This window comes from Oreochromis niloticus, linkage group LG10 (assembly GCF_001858045.2).
Source record: "Oreochromis niloticus isolate F11D_XX linkage group LG10, O_niloticus_UMD_NMBU, whole genome shotgun sequence".
Taxonomy (NCBI): Eukaryota; Metazoa; Chordata; class Actinopteri; order Cichliformes; family Cichlidae; genus Oreochromis; species Oreochromis niloticus.
This window is the reverse complement of record NC_031975.2, coordinates 15,990,429-16,011,096: the sequence shown is the minus strand read 5'-3', so window position 1 is coordinate 16,011,096 and position 20,668 is coordinate 15,990,429. Positions and strand designations below refer to the sequence as shown.

Sequence of the window (20,668 nt, the reverse complement as noted above, 5' to 3'; positions counted from 1 at the left end):
GTAGCTTTTGTGTTTGTGTGCTCTGATATTGATTTGTTCCTGTATTTGCGTGTGTGTGTGTGTGTGTGTGTGTGTGTGTGTGTAAGGAGGTTGTTACTGCTTCATGGTAAAAATGCAGCCAGGAACAGAATTAATGAAGCGGTGTGTGGTTAATAAGAAGTGAAAAACAACAGGAGATCACAAATGTTTAACTGAATGTCTGGTTTTCACAGGACCGGGGCGTGAAGGAGGACGAGCTGCAGAGCATTCTCAACTATCTACTGACCATGCATGAGGTAAATGCTAAATTCTGTATTAAAATAGACACTGAGAGAGGGCAAAAGAGGGAAACGGAGAGACTGTGAGAGCGGTTGAGTGGAGCTGGTGGCAAAATGTGCATTATAATTTGTGGGCTGAAGTTATGGTCCACTTAAACGAGTGAGAGTGTGAGTCAGCTTCGGTGCTGTGACAGCATGAAAAATGGAGCAACAATGGACTGAACAGAATGTTCTCTTCTGTAACAATTATATCTATTCTTGCTCTGAAATACCACCTGCTATTCTGTAATCCACCCCTCCGCGTCCACCCTTACAACTCTGTCTTTGTCCTCTTAACCCTGTGTCCATCTGTCCCACAGGGCTTTCTCCATCTCACCTGCTTCATCTTTCCTTTCTTTGCAGGATGAGAATATTCACGACGTGCTCCAGCTGTTAGTGGCCCTTATGTCTGAACACCCGGCGTCCATGATCCCTGCATTTGACCAGAGAAACGGCATAAGGTGAATGCTGCTCACACATCTGCATACACATTAAAAAGGTTTTACGCAACACCATAACCTGAAAAAATAAGTTTATTGTTAGAGCTATGCTGTTTGTGTCAACATAGGCATCCATATGCATCTATGTCTATGTCAGTATTATATATTATTTTGTTATAATAAAACCCATGATTTATTATGAATAATTTAATTAAAGTAGATGGTGTTCCTTCAGAAAAGTCCAATATCTTTCATAAATTCAGATCTCTTTAAATCCCCAAACTGCTGCGTCATAGGTGTCGTGTTTCTTATGATTATTACTATTTGGCCTCCTTGTGCTCTTGGCAGACTTTTAAAAGAATAGGAATGGTAGATGTGGTTTATACATTAAAAATCATTTTAGTTTGTTGAAAGGTGTTTCTTGGCAATTTATTGTTTGAAATTAAAACAACAGGATGCTTTCATAAGGTTTTATAGGTGCATAAAGGTTGAAAATATGTCAGTTTAACAAATTGCTACTTGGTTGCCAGGCAGCATGATAGCGTCATAATTTCATCATGCATAATTTAACTTTTGTAGACGAGTTAAATGTTAGTGTCATAAAATAAAAATTATACAATGCTTTTAAAGGGTGATATAGGTTTATAAACGCTAAAAACTGACCATTTTAACCTGTTGGCAGGTGGCTAGAAGGCAACATGATGATGTTATATTATCTAATGTAGATAAGAACCTTCGGGGGTCTAAGATTTACCTTTGTGCCAAGTTTGGTTGCTCAGCTCCTGGTAGTATATAGGAGGTGTTTGGGGACAAAGAAACAAACACATAGAAATTTTGTATATTATAGTAGGATATTTAACAAGTGTCCCTATAGTGTAGTGATTTACATATTTGCTTGGCAAACCTAAGATTGCTGGAGAAACAAGTCGTTTTTGGAGTTGTGTCAGGAAGGGCACCTGGTTTAAAACTCAAACACGCTGGCCCACCCACTGTGGCGACCCCTTGCGACAAGGGAGCAGCCAGAAGTAGATGTTTAAGAGGAGGTCAGTCAAACCAAGGCATACACCAACAAAAGTTCCAATGTGGCCTGCTGAAGTGTGAAGATTGCAGAAAATGAGGCCATCGATGTTTGATTTTTCACTTTTGTATCAGTAAGAATTGCATTGCAAATTGTTCAGAAAGAAAAGGACCTGTTGTCCGAAAGGTTAAATTCATCAAGCCAGAGGTCAGAATCCTCATCCGGGGCCTTCTTACTAACAAAGGTATTGCATTAAGGTGGGAGGTGAGCGGATGTGTTTCTTTGGTTTATAAGAGTTACTTTGTAACAGCACTAATTGAATTTTCTAATTCACAAAACATAAACAGATTTTCCTAACATTTGATATGTGTAGATAATCAAAAGCCAAATATTACTTATGTTCTGCCTGACTCTGCCTAGCTGGTTTTATTTGTGGCGTTGCAAACACCTGTGGCCTCTGGTGGACAAACTGTGCAATGTCAATACTCATGATTGAAGGGTGTTTCTCCCATCTCTTCTTTACTTTTTAAAGTTTCATTTATTGGATGTTATAAATCCTGATACAGATATATCAGCACCACTCTAGTAATTACCCTTGTGTCAGTCTGTTCTGTTCATCATCCATTTATTAAATGTGAATGTTTTCACAGTGGGCTGCTTTACAGTACAGTACAGTATGAAGCACCTTTCTAAAACCAGTGAAAGATTTAGACATTGATTTAAAATTTACTCAATAGTATTAGTTTCATTGTTTAATTCAGATAAAATTCCTGTAGTTTCAAATTATGTTTCTAATAATGAAAGAGATTCCTTAAATGTGATTGCTTTACTAAGTGCTCAGGTCGAATACTATATATAAATCTATCTCGAGTAGCTCGAACTACGCAGCGTTTTTCAAAGACGTACCCTTGCTGTGCTTGTAATTCCCCCAAAGCACAACGACACATGGATGTCTTTTTGGTTGCTATGGTAACTCTTCTGTTGCTAGAGAGCTAGTTGCAAACTGTGGCTTGTTCGTCTTTTTTTATTTTGATGTACTGTGTGCATGCGTCTTTGAAGAAAATGCTTCAGTCAGCGCTCGCGTTGCAAACTGTGACTCTTAAGAATGTTCGCTGAGTTTCAGGCAGCAGGTGTTTACTACACAGCGAAGAACCCCTAATTTTGCTTTTGTTTTTTTCTTTGCTTGATGTTTGCTACTGTAGTAAAGAAAGATGTTATAACTGTCTCTCTAACCTGTGACTCTGTCTCACATGTTACAGGGTAATCTGCAAGCTCCTGGCCTCTAAGAGTGAGAGTATCCGGGTCCAGGCACTCAAAGTTCTGGGCTACTTCCTCAAGCACCTTGGTCACAAGTCAGTACCGCTTGCTGAGCTTTCCTGGTATATTTCCTTTGTGTAGTTTTCTGCAGCACTGAAGTGAGGGAGTACTTGATATTTTCCTATAATCCTTTTATCTTTTACAACTAAAACCCCCCAAAATGCTGCATCAGTGGAGGGAGATGGAGATGTGCCACGCATAGTGTAGGTTTGAGTGTGTGGAAAGACACTGCAGTAAAAGCTGCAACAGTGCAGTCTCCACTGAACCTTAGAAAGACTGTTTGTTTGTGTGTACACCAAGATAATGCCCTCATCATCATGTCCAGGCGGAATAATCCTTTTGACAGTGTGCACTAGCAGGGAGGTGGAACCTTGATGAGCAGCAGTGAATGCTGGGGGATTTATTCATCCCATGTGACAGCCGCGCCTCTCGCTGCCTGACATGAGAGCAGGCTGCCATAATGCACCTGAGCCCTGCACCGTCAGCCCCCCACCTACTTAACATCTGCTTTAGCCAAACATCCCGTAGGGCTGCCCCTTTCAGTCTACATGTCATTTCATTGCATATGGAAATTTAATATCGATCCTAATCGCTACATCAGTCTTAAATTAAATAGTAAAGCCAATCATGCATACGTTAAAGTAAAGTAAAAAGTGTTTTTTCCTAATAATCTTATAATATTCTTAAATATACTGAACATTGTCAGGTGGTATTAGATTTACTGAAAATCTGATTTCTCATCTTAAAAAAAGAAAGCACAATAAAAAAATCAGGGTTCTGCTATAATAACATCTTAAAAGCCAGTGACATTTTGAATAAAAGATTATCTCACCCTGAACTTATCTAGACATTTCCCAGCAGAACTGCATGTTAGAATATAAATGTCTGATGTAGCCAGAGCAAAATCTTTAAAGTTCATGCGATGTCCACTGTAAGAGCGGTCTTAGGTAACTGTCGACTTTACATTTAAATAAATACACTTCTGCTGCTGTGTTTCTTGGGGAAGGTTTTTTCCAGCTGTCAGTCAACTCAAAGTGCAGCTACTCCTAGAAGGCAGATGGCCTACTTTAATCATACAGTGTAATGCAGAACTGTGCACAGGTCTTGAGCCATCCCTCAAGTTCTTAAAGTGGTCTTGAGTTCTCCAGGCTTTTCAAGTTTTCCAAGTTTTTTGGGGGACATTGGCTGCTTTTTCAGCCATTTTCAGTCCAATCTTTGTACCTGACCATGTTCAGAGGATTTTCTTTTTTCATTTGATAGGCTACCTAATGCTGAGCTATCTACAGCAGTATCTGAAAGTCATGTCCTTAAGGAATAGGAGAAAATCCAGCAATAAACTGACACAAGACTTGGTAGGTCTAGCTCTAGCTGTTTAGTTGATCCATCTACTGTTCCCTGAAACCTCATCAGAAATGGTCTCTGTGGAAGGGTGGCTGTCAAGAAGCCATACTTGAGGAAATAGGGGGAAAAAAAGAGTGAATTATGCCAAATTACACAAGAAATGGACTAAAAATCAGTGGCACAAATGCAGAAACGCACCAGATTTTGATCCACCAAGCAATGCCATCTGGAAAGCAGCCTTATTTGCTAGAATAACAGTGATCCCAAACACACTGTCAATGCAGTGAAAGCATGCCTGGATGGGAGACTGTCAGTCATGGATTGGTCTCCCCAGAGCTCGGACCTCAACATTATTGAAGTGTGGGATCATCTTGGCAGAGAACAGAATAAAAGGCAGCAAACATCCAAAGAAGAGCTTCGGATGTCCTTTAAGAAGCTCAGAGAACTATTCCTGAAGACTACTTAAAGAAATTACAACAAATCTTGGCTTAAAATTGTACAAACAGTGTACTTCTATGTGTTTTTGCACGTTTCAGTAAATCGCTGCATCTTTTTTCCATTTTCCCTGCAAAATATAAAGAAATGAGGAGTAGCTCAAGACTTTTACACAGCACAGTAGTTTAATACCTGTCATAGTCATCTTCACTGCCATCCTCCATAATAGCCTGCCAGACTCGGTAACAGCTTCTTGACTACAGTTACACTGAAGTTATAGATTTGCCTTATTATGACAGCCAGGTATATAGACGATGCTTTTATTTATAAGCCATTATGCCCCGAGTTTATTCCATATTTTTAAACAAAGTTGGAAGTTTGAGCTGCATGTCAAAACCAATTTCTCTAAATGAGAGTATGTTTTTGGAAAATATTATTTAAAACGGCACAATAGTAGCTAACGTGACTCGTTATTTTCACTGTATATGCGCGTGTGATTAAATCCTCCAAAGACTTTGGTCAGGAATATAAAGGCGCTTCAAGCATTATTCATTTAATTCAATTGTAAAATATACTCAGAAGTTATTCATCCCTGATTTCTGAGCCTCTCAAGTTTAAACCCTCTTATAAGCACAATTTTTACCCACCGGCAAGGTAACTAATAAAAGTTAATCATTCACAGCCATATGAGCATTGCCCCGCTGCCTCCTACGGTGTCGTCGTATTGTTAATGCCTCTTGTTAATTTCTCTTGTTTGTATTCAATTCGTATCCTCTCTGGTCCCATCATAGCTGACAGGGCCACATGGTGCCACCTGCCAATATCAGACCGTCACCCGGTCAGTGACAATCAGTGTCAGTTTCAACTGTCATAAAGCCTTTACAAATGTGTGTGTTTGTTTCCCTGCAGGAGAAAGGTTGAGATCATGCACACACACAGCCTATTCACGCTGCTGGGAGAGAGGCTGATGATGCACACCAACACCGTCTCTATCACCACCTACAATACTCTGTATGAGGTAGGTGAATGTCAGTAAATATTACAATGGATCAAGCCATTGGATCTGAGTTGTTGGGTTCTGTGTGTTTATAATTTAATGACTGCTGTCAATCTTCTATCCACGCAGATTCTGACTGAGCAGGTCTGCACTCAGGTGGTTCACAAACCACACCCAGACCCCGACTCCACTGTCAAGATCCAGAATCCCAGTAAGTGCATAAGCACTTCACCTCGCATCTGTGTCTCTCTGCGGTCTTTGGTCTGCCAGTAATGGAGTGTTTTGTTTGTTTTGCCTTTTCTTAATGCGAGTAAACAAACAACAAAGCGTAAATTGAGAAGCTGACACTGCTGCCATCCTCCACTTCTTGATCTCATTCCAAATGCTTTAAAAATATTTGCTTCTCTTCTCTCTCATCTTGTTCTTCTCTTACCTTTACTTGGTTTTCTTTTTACCTCACACCCAGTGATTCTGAAAGTGGTGGCCACCTTGCTGAAGAACTCCAGTCCCAGTGTGGAGCTGATGGAAGTCAGGAGACTTTTTCTTTCTGACATGATAAAACTCTTCAGTAACAGCCGCGAGAACCGCCGGTAAAAAGCACACAAATCACTGTACCCGCACTTATCCAGCCGTGTTCATTAGCTCCTCACTGTGGCTTTTATTTTGAAATCAAACTCATGCTACAGCTCATCTCACATGCTGTCTGTTTTGTGCACCAGCTGCTTGCTGCAGTGCTCCGTGTGGCAGGACTGGATGTTCTCCCTCGGATACATCAACCCCAAGAACCCAGAAGAGCAGAAAATAACCGAGATGGTGTACAACATATTTAGGATCCTTCTCTACCATGCCATCAAATACGAATGGGGAGGATGGAGGGTCTGGGTGGACACCCTTTCAATAGCACACTCCAAGGTAAGAGTGGGACATGCACAATTCGATAACAGGTCCCAGTAGTCTTATTTCGTTTAGTACAAGTATAGCTTGTTATTTTGATTATGTTATTTCTGCTGTATTTTATATTTGGTGGTATGGCTCTGTCCTGGGACTTTCAAAGCCTTCCGTGTACATACATGAACGCCAAAGATGGTGAGATTGGCAACAAGACCGAGCAAGAACAGTGAAGGTGTCAATAAAAGCAAACATGACATTAGTAAAAATCAGAAAGCGCAAATAAAAAGGAGGAGCTGTAGTAGAGGGGAGTACAAAGTGGCTTGCAGATCAGTAACAACTGCAAGCCAGCTAATGTGAGATTGTCCAATAGGCGCCTTAGATATGGCTTAAGCTCATGTGGGCTGCCACTGATGACAGCTGTTGTGCAGCCGGTTGAGCTTGACTTTGTTGTCTACTGTTTGGCTACAAATGAGCAGATATTAATGGGGATTTTCCAGGTGCTGATATTCTGATTGAAGCTGCCTTATAAGCTGCACAGAAACCTATTGATTTGTGCAATTTGACCACTGTTATGTGTTGTTTCAACATCTTCCAGGGCTAGAATGATCCAGCATTGAGACACTTTCAGAAACTGATCATCTCTCTTTTCACTGTTCAGTGACAGAACTTTAACTCGCCCTTTTTTCTCATCTCGAGGTAAAAGTGAGGGGGCATTATGGATAATGGTCTAATGGCCCCGGAAGGCTAGTGTCCCAGTTTTATCCATCTACACTTTGGTGTAAATGATCTATGAGTGTCCTTTGGACTACCGGGTGGTTATTGATGTGAAGATTCACTTTTGCTAGTGCGTGTGTGCCGATAACATTACCAGTTATAATCTACCATCTGTCACAGGTGACCTATGAAGCCCATAAGGAGTATTTGGCGAAGATGTATGAGGAGTACCAGCGACAGGAGGAGGAAAACATGAAGAAGGGAAAGAAAGGCTCAGTTTCCACCATCTCCGGCCTCTCTGCCACACCTGCGCCTGTCGTCAATGGCAACTTGGAGATCGATGACAACTCCCAGACGCAGACACCTGAGAGTGAGGCGGAGTACAGCGAGGGGGCCGCCGCAGACTCGCGCAACCTCCTCGCAGAAGGCGCGGTGAAGAGACCTAACGGAGAAACACTGACACCTGGGGAGCAAAGTGCAGGTCCAGGCGTGAGAGTGGAGGTCCATGACCTTCTGGTAGACATTAAAGCAGAGAAAGTAGAAGCCACGGAAGTAAAGCTGGATGACCTGGACCTGTCTCCCGAAGGTCTTGGTGGAAGTGTAGGTGGAGGAGGTGGGGGAGGAATGGAAAATGGACCTCTGGTTGAGGTAGATTCTCTCTTGGACAGTGCTTATTGCAGTGTGGTTCAGAACCTAAATGGGAATCTGGCGCCTAAAGATGACACATCTGGTTCAGGGGTTGGAATGGGGACAAACCTCGGGCTTTCAGGAGTCAGCCTAGATGATGATGGGAACATGGGTCCCCTCATCACATTGGCCGATGAGAAAGACAGTGTCCCGAGCAACAACGGATTTCTCTTCAGTAAGGTAGGATTAGTATTACTGTGCTGGTTTTTATCCTTCTTAGTCCTTTTCACTCTCCCAAATAATGTTTCTAAGTTTTCCTCAAACCTGAAGGTGTACTGTTTTTCCATTTTTCCCCATTCCTTCCTTCCAGGTTGATGAGAAGTTGCTTCCAGCTTTGGCAGCCACAGACCCCCTCGTACTGCCCAGTCCAGACCAGCCCACTCCATCCGGCCCAGCCCCAGCTCACTCCACCACCAGCGCCAGTGATGACCTCAGCCTGCTGGCCCACATGACCAGCTGCGGCTCTGATTTAACACAGACCCAAAGCCACACTACCGGGGAACTTCCAGAGGACGGGCCCTTCAAGATCCAAAGCCCTCTTGCTGACATCAGCTCAATTGCTGAGGCTGAGAGCCAGACCCAGGGAACCTCTAGACCAGATTTCCCAGAGGGAGAGGGCACAGCCGGTGCAGACGCAGAGACTGCAGGGCTTAAGACTGGAGGAGATACAGCCAGCACCACCTCTGACACAGAGAGGTCAGATGATGGGAAAGACAAGGACACAAAGAAGATCCAAACTACTGCAACCACTCAGGTGTGTTTAAGTGTGTTCAGCTGGTTAAGAAGGAGCTCCTCACATGTTGTGTACACACTGGTCAGCAAGTAAACTAAGTAACTCTGAATGCCATGAGGTATTATCCTGCACATATGAGTGTTTTTTTTAATTTCCTTGTCTGTATTTATCAAAATGTTAAAAAAATTATCATGTGAATGCATTAAAATAAAAATAGAAAAAAGTGAGTAATCATCCTTAAAAATCGCATTAATACCTATTGTCTTTCATCTAATACCTTATGACTCTTTGAAGTGGCTGCAGTGCCTCATTATTTTACCCTTGCTTGTTGGAATTTTGTGTAATGAAATCACAGAAAGCTGGGGAAAGTGCTTTTTCACCTCCCCCACTTAGATTTATCCTCTCAGTTTAAGGACTGAACAAGTGAGCTACTGGTCACAAGCCTGCCTCTCTACCCTGTCCAATGTGATTTGTGTTGTGATTAAAATAAACAGTTCAGCAGCGGCCCTGTTTTCCCGGCCAAAAAGCTGAGAAGCTGCCCACACACGAGCTAAGTTTCAGCAACCGATCAGTGTATGCACAATGAGAGTCTTCTGGTTTTTTTTTTTCCTGTGGTTTTGACACCTTAACTGAAATTGAATTTCATCGATGCGTGTATGCCAAGTCTTATATTAGACCAAATAAGCTTCACTTGCTTATTCAACAACTGTTACAGGCCCTCCACGGTCGCACTGCAGCCCAGTTGGAGAGGGACCTACGCGTCGATTTGGGTTTCAGGGGTATGCCCATGACGGAGGAGCAGCGGCGTCAGTTCAGCCCAGGCCCGCGCACAACCATGTTCCGAATCCCAGAATTCAAGTGGTCTCCAATGCACCAGAGGTTGCTCACTGACCTGCTGTTTGCCCTGGAGACAGATGTGCATGTGTGGAGGAGGTGAGTTCGATGCCGTGTTCGTCAGGTGTGTGTTAGTTCACCATTTTTAGTCATTTTATGCCTTTTTTTTAAATAAACTGATTATGCTAAAGATCTGATTCATGTGACAGCTATATTGTGTTTTTCTGTAAAAACTGTGTCATGCTTTCAAACTGTTTGCATTTTTTTCTCTTCCAGCCACTCCACGAAGTCGGTGATGGACTTTGTGAACAGCAATGAAAACATCATCTTCGTCCACAACACGATCCACCTCATTTCTCAGATGGTGGACAACATCATCATTGCCTGTGGAGGCATTCTGCCTCTCCTGTCTGCTGCCACCTCCCCTTCTGTAAGTGGCTCTACTGCACCCCTCTGTGGTAGGAGGGAAAACTGCAGGTCGACAGCTCTTTCATGGGCCTGTTACTCCAGCGTTAAAGCCCACACAGACTTTAAAGAAGCAGCTAAACCTGATTTTTTTTTTTTTTGTGTGTGTGTGTGTTTTTTTTGTTCCCCTAGCAGCACAAATCTTGTGTGACTTTATAGGGTTATTTCCCTGAATTAACCTATAAAATCACAGTAGACAAAATTAAAAAAAAAGACTTATACTACACAGTTGAATGTTGTACTCTAAAACGAATTAAACTCCCAATTAAACCAGTATGTGCAACTGTCAACCTAACACTTCTTAACAATATTTTGTTCTAATCCCTTCAATTAACCGTTTTCGTTAGCTTGATAGCCTATTGTTTTAAGCGTTTTTGCATTTTAACCTTTCTTTTCCTCTCTGTGTTACATGTGTTTTGTGTATTTTCTTGTCTTTTTTTCTCTCTGTTTTTGTCTGTTTTGCATGTGCAGAATTCTAAGAGTAGTGCCAACACTGTAAGTTTGCAGTTTCTTCCTCTTTTTTCTATTCTACTAATCCTTAGCTCTGGTTTATTAACCATTGTGACTGACACTAACCCTTGCTTGTCTGACATCCATAGTGTTTCTGCGTGTTGTGCTCCTCTGCTGCTTACCTTATATTGTTTAAATCTATTGATTTCTTAGCTTCTGTTCATAAAGATTAAGTATGTTAACCCAGTTAGAATACTATATGAATATAGGGGGTGAAAAAGCCTAAAAAGCCACAGGGTGGATCAATAAGAAACAAAAGGGAGAAGATTATTTGGGGGGTATATAGTCTGCTTATATATATTTTATGAGAGAGAGAGTGTTTCCAAACGTCCTTGGGGGTTGCATCTGCTAAGCCTGTCCCATTTGTATCAACGCTAAAGAAGGCAGGAGGAGCCGGACCCCAGAGGGGGTCAAAGGGAGAGGAGGTGACCCCTGTTCCTGGGGGAGGAGGCGCAGGGGGAGAGGTGCGTAAAGAGCTTGAGACTCTCATCATCACCAGAAGAGCTAAGAGCACCAACCCAAGCCCTTCTGTCTTCACCTTGTGTGTCTGTTATCCCCCCAAATGTCTGTGCTCACTTGCTCTGATGAGCCACCAGATGCTTGCGCTGTCGGCTCTCCACAGCCCTGCACGTCCTGCTTACTGAAGCAGAGACACAGAAAACTACACCACTTGGTTTTGACCCCTGCAATGCTGCCTGCAGATTTTCAATGTAGTCGCACCACAGTTTGATAAATCAAGGGGCCCATAAGATATTCAAGGTTAGCCCAAGTGTGTCCACACTACTGCTGTTAATGCTAAAAACCCACACTGTCTTTGCCACAACCCCACTGTCACCATTATATGTGTGTCACCAGGCTGTACTTTGTGTGTAGTAGAACACCTCATGTTGCCAAACATCATCATTATAAGTATGTTTTTCACTAAACCAGCATGACACTCAAGGTTGCCCTCCGTGTTTGTTGTGCAACGGCCAGCCATGACTGTTTTGGTCCTGCTCATTGCAAGGCCCGACTGCATATTTTCTAAAGGTTTCTTCTGTTCTTTGTAAAATAATAAGATAACTCTGGATTTCTTCATCCTTCCTAACTTCTGAGAGCATCCAGTGCGTTGTGTTTAAGTGCCAGTTTTTCACTAAATAACTGGTGAGCACGTGTGGTGTTTTCCCTCTTTCGCAGACGGAGTTGGAGAACATCGAGGCGACGCAGGGGATGTCTTCAGAGACGGCCGTCACTTTCCTCTCTCGTCTCATGGCCATGGTGGACGTGCTGGTGTTTGCCAGCTCCCTCAACTTCAGTGAGATTGAAGCGGAGAAGAACATGTCATCAGGAGGGCTGATGAGGCAGTGCCTCCGCCTCGGTGCGTGCAAGTTGAATCTCTTCAGTGTCTATAAAAATGTTTAGAACAGCTGATTCTGAGTTGAGACCAGGAGTTCTCAACTACGATGGCCGCAGGAAGAAGTGCAGGAGGAGCGTGGGTGAACAGGTCAAGCTAAATTATAACGCAGCTTTGTACACTGTTGTGTTTTGGTAACTGTCAGCTTCTGAAGGCTACGTGCAAAAAACACAAAAACAAACTGCTTCATGGCCTTGTTGCATACGACTGGAACTGAAAGTTACTTCTGTCAGCATTAAAATTACTGATCAGTTTTCAAATTAAATGTGTAGTTTTAAAGTTAAACATGTGAAAATATGCCAGTTTTTATTTCCCTGAGGTTTAAAATACTTTTTTGTTTGTCATTATTGGAATAAAGTAGTTTTAAATTCTGCAGATATACTGTAGATAAGTCCATCCATTTTTATCTGCTTAGCCAATTCAGGTTTAGGGGAATGGGAGGCACCTTGGGTAGAGAGCTTAGAGAGAGAGATGGACAACCACTGGAGATTTGAAAATAAAATAAAACAAAAAACAGAACAAATTCATTTTCTGCTAATTGGCAAAATAACTGCACCAAGCTTTCATTCCAAAATAATTATTGATTCCCTTTACACTATCTTGGAGGCAGTCCTGGCTAACTCTTGTTAATGATTGGCTGTCTCTGGTGTGGACCACCTTTTTATCATTTAGCAGCTTGTGACAAATCCCAGGTCTCAATCCCAGATGACCCCCATTTTTCACAAGCTGGCTCAAGCTAACTAACAAGGAATCCATGCAAGATGTTTATGTAAATAAAACATTCATTAGAGAGAAAACAAACATGAACTTGAGTGGAAAACCCAGGTGAGCTGCTTTACCCGGTGAGAGCAGACCACGACCGCTTCCGACACAGTAGGAGGTTCATCACAGTGTGCTTCCAGTGGATCCAGATTACTTATATTTAATCTCTGAGTCTTTCTGTCGCTGTAACTTTCTAAGGAGGAAAGATGGAAGGCAGTTCCTCAGTTTGAGAGCTCCAGTGATTGGTTAATTAGCTGATTATTGACTTCTTCAGTGTTTTAAAATCAAGTAGTTTTTCCTCACAGAAATATTTGATTGCTGGCATAGCACATCAGTTTACTTAATTTCTTAGATTATTGTAAGTGGAGTATTTCTAGGATTACATTTCTTACATTTCTGCTACATCATATTGTAATGTAATTTCTGATGTAGGGCAGAGAAATGATCACATCACAAAATAAAAATCTTTCTTTTTTCGTAATGCATGGGTGCATGTATGTGTGCTTTAAATAAATCCTTATACACGCTGCAGTCACAACATGCATGACTTCAGGACATCCCCTGTTTGTTTTTCCTTGAAATGTAAAAGCCGACTCCATTACACTATACTTACGCGTTTTTTCCTCTACCTCTCCGTCTCGTTCAGTATGTTGTGTGGCGGTTAGGAACTGCCTGGAGTGCAGGCAGAGACAGAGAGATCGGAGTTGCAAGTCCTCCTTAACCAGCAGCAAGTCACAGGACAGCCTCCACAGTGCCTCCACCGCCAGCAAGGTAGCACACGCATGAATCGAGGACGCATTCAGCAACACCTAAAACTGTCACAGAAACATGCATATGTATGACACGCCACCTTTTGATATCCTGTCTTCCATATTTAGCAGGATCCAGACAGACTTCTCCAGGATGTAGACATTAATCGTCTCCGAGCTGTGGTTTTCAGAGATGTGGTAAGCATGCGGGTGTATTTTTGGTATATACAGTATTCGTCTGGTTATAGATACAAGGAGCAAAATAAAAAAATGCCTGAGTGTTTCTCTGCTGAATAACTTTGTGTGCGTGTGTTGTTTTGCTGCAGGATGACAGTAAGCAGGCTCAGTTTCTGGCGCTGGCAGTTGTTTACTTTATCTCAGTTCTCATGGTTTCGAAGTACCGGGACATTTTGGAGCCACAGCGAGAGATTGGCAGATCTACCAGCTTATCCGGGAGAAGCATCCGCCACGAGATTAACTCCCCAACCAGTACAGGTGACCTTTGTTTTTCTTTTGCTCCATCATCCTCCACATGTAAGCATGATTTTGGATGAGCCAGTGATCATCAGTGCACTGTTGTTGTCGTTTGACCAAACAGTGATACTGATAAGAAGAATCAATATGACACCAATTAAATTAAAAAAAGAGAGAAAATACAGGTGTTACTTAAAAAAAATGCTTTAAAGCATTAGTCATTTTTTTTTAAGTTGAACATCAAAGGTCAGTATGTTGTGGAATTTCTTGATAATCCAATCTGCACTGAGAAAATCTACTTCTTTAATTATATCAGTGTTTATCCTTAAAAAAAGAAAAATCTTCTAAATTTCTCCAGAACATCCATCCACAGCCTTCTCCGACCGCGACAAACAGACCCCCACCCCTGTGGATGACTCCCCACGTGCCGGCCTTCCACACACAGACTCTGGCATTGGAGAAGAGGGTCATGTGAGCGGATCGCTAAACGGTTCGGAGATGGGTCTTGGACTCGGGCTCGGCCTGGTGGGGAGAGAGACGGATAAAGACAGAGACAGAGACATCGGAGGAGGAAGTGGGGGAGGAGGCACAGATCTGTTATGCAGTCTGTCATCTGATGTTAGAAGGTCACAGGAGAGCCTTTTGGATTCTCCCCATAACCCCGGCTCCACCCCCAACACTAGTCAAGCCCCGCCTTCATCCATCTCCAGCATCAGTCAAACAAACAAAGGCATCAACGTCAAGGTGGGCGTGTGATTCCAGCATCCACATGAGCCTAATGCTGAGAAAACAGTAGTCAGCACATATCTTTAGAACTCTCAGTTGTGGTTTTTTTAAATATTTGAAAATCACTGTTTTTTATTTTAACTATTAGAAATCTGGTTTAATGCAGTCAAAATGTATGTATCCATTTATGTTTACCCTATACTGTGGAGGTCATGTGGATTTTCTATTACTTTTATCCCCTGTATTTGTAGCTGGTTGATTACCTGAGGTTAGATGCTCCTTTCAGTGAGCTTATGTGTCATTAGAACACACTCACTTTTCCATGTTAGATAAAAGAACAAAATAAAACCACCATTCAAAGCAAAATTTAGTGATACGCCTCATAAGTATCCTGTTCTCTCTCTCATTCGTTGCTCTCGGGAATGCAGGAAATCCTGAAGAGCCTGGTGGCAGCTCCCGTTGATGGAGGGGACTTGGGGCAGGAGTCTGGGCCAACTCCCTATCACCCAGACCCTGCCTTGAAGACGCACCCCATGCTGCCCATGCAGTTCCACTCCTTCGACAGGTCAGTCCCAGTTTTTGGACCTACGTGGGGCGTAAAACAAGCAGAGGTATTAGCTTCTATGCAGCCTGACACATCCATCAGTTAACCGATTTTGGGTACAGAGACGTATTGTTTAGTGTAGTGCTGTTTGTCAAGTTGCTTTGTACCAGTTTTAGAAAAACAGTGGGTGCAGAAACTGATCGTTGCCTCATATGTGGATAATTCTCACTTTGAACAAAGTTCTTTTGATGGTAACATTTACAAATACACACATTGTGCTCCCCTGCCAGCAGTCTGTGATACGTTTTGTTTGATGGTGACTACAATGGCACAAAGACAAGAAAAGCAAATGCAGCTGAGTGGTTTGAGTAAAATGGATGCATTAGTCTGAAAATTCAGTTTTAAAAAAACAGTAATGTTAATTTTTGTTTATCAGCAGTGATAGCAGGATAGTTCGGATTATAGATTTAGACACGATGGGGCATGAGAAGTTTAAAAAAAGGTTTCAGTTTTTTGCTGACGACATGCTAATATCTCCTGTACATAAACAATAAACAATCACATCTGTGTTATTAGTAGTTTTGAAATGCATGCTCGCCCTTTCACAGTTTTGACTGAAAGCTTGTTATGTTGACATTTTTGGATGATTGATCCGATCTCTCTCTGTAACTCTGCACAAAAGAAAGACCTGCACTTGTTTAAAAAAAATAAAAAGCATTTTCGCAATAGTTTTACCTTTCTTTGACATTTAAAATAGTCTCTAATATTGCTGCCAAGCTCCCAGTAGTCTCTACATCTGAAAAATAAATGTCCTTGTTGCTCCCTGATTTTTGTCAGCTGTTTTGAATAAAAAGCAGAAATTACTCTTTGAGAGGACGTCTCGATATCTTTGGGGACATTACTGGGCCCTGAAATTAACTGGTACTAAAAGGAATGTGAAAAAAATGTAACGATGATGATTCATAGGTAGAAAAATTGAGTTTGCTAAAAGAAAGTTTTCTGTTTCTTAGGTCAATTAATACATTAATTAAATTAAGAAACAGCTGCCCTCTAGCTTCTACACTGAAAGACCCCTCCCTGAGCCTGCTTATGCTGGAGGTTTCTTCCTGTTAAAAGGGAGTTTTTCCTTCCCACTTTCGCCAAAGTGCTATTATTATAGGGCAGGGGTGGGCAACTCCAGGCCTCGAGGGCCGGTGTCCTGCAGGTTTTAGATGTGTCCTTGATCCAACACAGCTGATTCAAATGACTAAATTACCTCTTCAACATGTCTTGAAGGGCGTTTATCAATATGCGTACTTGTGCGTACTTGCGTTCTCGTGTACTCGTGATACGTCATCAGTCGGAGACCAAGTACTGTTCCAATTCGAAGTACGCATCACACCGAGAACGCGAAAAAGTCCCGGATGTGTTCTCGATCCGCCCATTTTATCGAGCATGCATCGGTGTAGACTTGTGACAGCTATATATCCCAGAATGCATTTCGTCCAAAACTCAACAGCGGACTCCCGGCACATCGCCCCCCCCCCCCCCCCCTCCCCTCCCTCCCCGCCCGCTCGCGGTCTTCTCACTACTCAGGTTAAAGAAACCCCAGCAGCTGTCTATAGTATTGAGTGTCCACTAGAATAGAAATAAAAGTGTTCTAACATCTCACCTGCTTGTTTTTATTAAGGTATGTACACGTATGTACATGTACACTATTTTTATTAATAGAGGTTTCACTACTGAGGTTAAAAATGATATATAAGTTACTTAGATCACTTCTAAATGTTAATGTTTGGTTTATTTCAGTGTGTTATTTGTTCCTGACTAAACCGGTTTGGCTGTGATTAAAGTTAAGCTTCATAACATGTTACTCACAGTTAAATTAAGAGGGGACGGCAGTAAAAACTCCGGACCTGTGACATCATCACGTACGCTGGTACAAATCACGAGTCCGTGCTCGCGTACTTGAGAATTGAGAAACGGCCGACGAGTCCGTGCTCGCGTTCTCGGCAGGTACGTACTCCCGTGCGTTCTCGGCGGGTACGTACTCACCGAGCACGCGAGTACGTACTCGCGTACTTGGGCATTGATAAACGGCCGAAGTTCTCCAGAGGCCTGGTAATGACCTAATCATTTGATTCAGGTGTGTTGACCCCAGGTGATATCTAAAACCTGCAGGACACCGGCCCTCAAGGCCTGGAGTTGCCCACCCCTGTTGTAGGGTCTACCTTACAATATAAAGCACCTTGAAGCGACTGTTGTTGTGATTTGGTGCTATATAAATACAATTGAATTGAATTGAAAAACAGTGAAACCAACATGTTTGCACATCTGTCTGAAGAAGAACTTACCCCTTGAAAGCCTAATAGGAAGAAGTTCGTGAGGGTGGTCTCTGCCTGTGCAGCTACCCTTGGAAAAACCCAGAAACTATTCTAATGGTTGTCAAACCACAACTTAAGATATATACTGAGGTGTCAAAACTCATCATTAGTGTTACAAAGGAGGTTTTCAAATGTCATCTTCTTGGGGAAGAGAGTTTATTCTATTATATTTTATTTATTTGGTGCTGTATCATACAGTAAAACCCAGTGATCTGACAGTCTGAACAAGCACTAGGCGACAGTGGGGAGGAAGAACTCCCGTTCAACAGGAAGAGACCTGCAACAGAACCGGGCTTAGTGAAGGACAGCTGTTGGGTCTGTCTAGCACAGGCCCACCGCTGGAACGAGACAATTTAACTACACCGCAAAAGCATTGAACACCAAGTAGGCAAAGTTCTTTGTGTTACTCATGCATGAGGAGGCCTGCCTGGAGCCAAGTGTCGTTCCACCCACTTGACCTCCGTCAGACTCTCAGCCAGGTTCCCCATAGCACTCCTTTTATTGTGGTTACATGAATATGCATAGGTTCATTAACATATGACGTATACATACACACAAAGAGTACCTTGCCTGTGCGTTGTGTAAGTATATGTGTGTGTGTGTGTGGGGGGGGGTCAAGATGTGACCCCGCGAAGACTCCCCAAAGCTGGTGCCAGGAGTCTAGCGGTCCATCTAAACAAAACGCACTTAGACTAAAACTGACATAGACAGGTTTATCTTACCATAAAACAATAAGAGAAGGTATGCCCTCTCCCATGCTCCCAGAATGTGGGTGCGAAAGCCAGAACACTCTGGAATGCACACAGCGTGTCTCTGCAGACTACTAAGGATCAAACCTCTATTAATCTACAACTAATTATAAAACTCTAAGCATATATGAGTAGATATTTCTAAGCATAAATGACAATCAACAATACAAATCCAACAACAGCCATCTGACATGACTGGTTGGAGTTTAGGACGGAGACAAAACAGAAAAGAGGATCATAGAAAAATGGCAAACAGCAAATGGAATGCACCACATCGCATGCAGTGGTCGTATATGCATACATGGAGAATTAAAGGAGGGGAGTGGAAGTGAAGCACTCAGAGCGTCATGGGATGTCCCTCAACAGTCTGAGCATATAGAAGCTTAACTTAGGGATGATTCAAGGTCACCTGACCTGCAGGCTTTATTAGAAAGGATAGTTTTAAGATAAGTCTTGAAAATGGAGAAGGTATATGTCTCCTGAACTATCTCTCACTGTACTTTCACAATAAGCCTATTTCTAGGTCTAGTCTAGACGTAACAAATGCATGGATTTGTTTTTAAGCGTCACATGTTTGCCTGATGCCTTTATGGACTCGTCTTTCACAGGAGTGTCGTGGTTCCAGTCAAAAAGCCTCCACCCGGCAGCCTGTCAGTCAACACTGTGGGCACGCCCACCACTAGCGGGGGAGCCTCAGCTGGCAGCACACCCAACATTTTTGCTGCTGCAACAGCAACACCCAAGAGCATGATCAACACTACAGGTGGGAGAGAACACACAGCTGTAGCGCACGCTTAACCCACCCATGTCTTTTTGAACCTATTCATGTAATTTCGACGTGCATATATTCGATATTTTACTCATAAAGACTTTTGCCCAGTTGGTAGTGTGTGTGCTAAAGGAGATAGAGCACATAGAGAACTGCAGCATGACAAAGGTGTTTGTGTAAAAGGCCTCAAGCAGCTCAGAAACCGCTCAATCAAGCAGGGTTGAATTTCTTCTTTTGTTACAAAAAGTCTTTGAAGCTTCACGCTTCTGTCCTTTAACAGGCAGAGCAAACTGAACCAGCAGATCCTTTCAGGGTTAGTTTTAGCTTGTATATGAGGGCGGATGAAGGAAGTTGCAGACTGCACAGCAACTATAAGATACCTCTCTTATAGTGGACGTTGCACATATGGCTTATATTTAATACTGAATGCAGGAAAAACAGAGATATTGTCTATTAGATGATCCTTGACCCAAATTTAGGATAACGACATGAGAATCAAAAGACACATCAGCAGACTTGCAGATCTTTTCTAAGTAGAATCATGCTCAGCAGATCCACTGCAGCAGAGTGGATTTCTATTTGAGGCTTTGTCAGCCTGTCAGACATATTGTACTTTATCATACATGCATAATGGAGAAGGAAGGGATTTGTTCCCTGGAATGGATTCTGTATATTGATTGAAAAGCTTTTTTCTCAAACCGGGGCCATTACCAAAAGGACAAGCAGCAGCATGTCCAGTCAAATACCTTCGAATACATTTCCTTTATTACTACCATTACTGTTAACTTCATACTAATCTTGGTTCTTGTTACTATCGTGCTTTTACTTTTTTATCATTTTTCCTCCTGTCCAGGTGCCGCAGATTCGGCCTCCTCATCCTCATCTTCCTCTTCATCCTTTGTCAATGGTGCAACTAGTAAGAATCTGCCAGCGGTGCAGACAGTGGCACCCATGCCGGAAGACACCATGGAGAATATGAGGTCAGAACTCTCGCCATCATACAGCCTTTGGCCATTTCATTTCACTGGTTCAGTTCCATCCTACTTTCTTTTGTCCCCCTGTCTCTGGCTTTTGTTTTTTATGTTAAATTGTCTTTTTTCCTGCCTCATTCCTGTCCCTTCATCCTCCCTAAAGATTTCTCACTTCACTTACACGTTCATTACAGGATTATAGGGTAAGATAAAGTTTTTTTCTGGACTGATGTGGCTGTGGACATTTTTATTAGGCTTATGTAAGACACACCACATTTGACATGCTAAACTAATCAACCACAAAAGACAAGTTCAGGTATCGTTCCATCAGCTAATATCAGCTAATATTAATCATCTTCTAGCCACACATATTATATGTTGTCATGCACACGTACCCCTGACACTTCTCACTTACCCTACAGTATGATGCTCATCACCTCTGATATGAAAACTTTGTATGAAAACGTCACCACTTACTAATTAAGACCGT

At 42.4% G+C, this 20,668-nt stretch overlaps 1 protein-coding gene across 13 annotated transcripts in view; it reads left to right on the top strand.

Moving 5' to 3' along the window:
• The window catches only part of nbeaa (neurobeachin a), a 100,950-nt gene that overhangs the window by 61,011 nt on the left and 19,271 nt on the right, over window positions 1-20,668 (top strand). For 6 of the 13 annotated variants that reach the window (XM_025910798.1, XM_013266141.2, XM_013266140.2 and 3 more), the window contains exons 15-35: window positions 213-275; window positions 660-757; window positions 3,014-3,106; window positions 5,757-5,865; window positions 5,974-6,055; window positions 6,311-6,434; window positions 6,564-6,756; window positions 7,630-8,316; window positions 8,447-8,890; window positions 9,585-9,802; window positions 9,980-10,133; window positions 10,640-10,663; window positions 11,059-11,142; window positions 11,855-12,035; window positions 13,480-13,604; window positions 13,712-13,780; window positions 13,909-14,077; window positions 14,415-14,800; window positions 15,211-15,347; window positions 19,047-19,201; window positions 20,061-20,187. In XM_025910798.1, the coding sequence (XP_025766583.1) occupies window positions 213-275; window positions 660-757; window positions 3,014-3,106; window positions 5,757-5,865; window positions 5,974-6,055; window positions 6,311-6,434; window positions 6,564-6,756; window positions 7,630-8,316; window positions 8,447-8,890; window positions 9,585-9,802; window positions 9,980-10,133; window positions 10,640-10,663; window positions 11,059-11,142; window positions 11,855-12,035; window positions 13,480-13,604; window positions 13,712-13,780; window positions 13,909-14,077; window positions 14,415-14,800; window positions 15,211-15,347; window positions 19,047-19,201; window positions 20,061-20,187 (3,722 nt within the window). The remainder of the gene's footprint in view (window positions 1-212; window positions 276-659; window positions 758-3,013; window positions 3,107-5,756; window positions 5,866-5,973; window positions 6,056-6,310; window positions 6,435-6,563; window positions 6,757-7,629; window positions 8,317-8,446; window positions 8,891-9,584; window positions 9,803-9,979; window positions 10,134-10,639; window positions 10,664-11,058; window positions 11,143-11,854; window positions 12,036-13,479; window positions 13,605-13,711; window positions 13,781-13,908; window positions 14,078-14,414; window positions 14,801-15,210; window positions 15,348-19,046; window positions 19,202-20,060; window positions 20,188-20,668) is intronic. The other 7 variants (XM_025910807.1, XM_025910806.1, XM_025910799.1 and 4 more) reach the window with 4 other exon arrangements.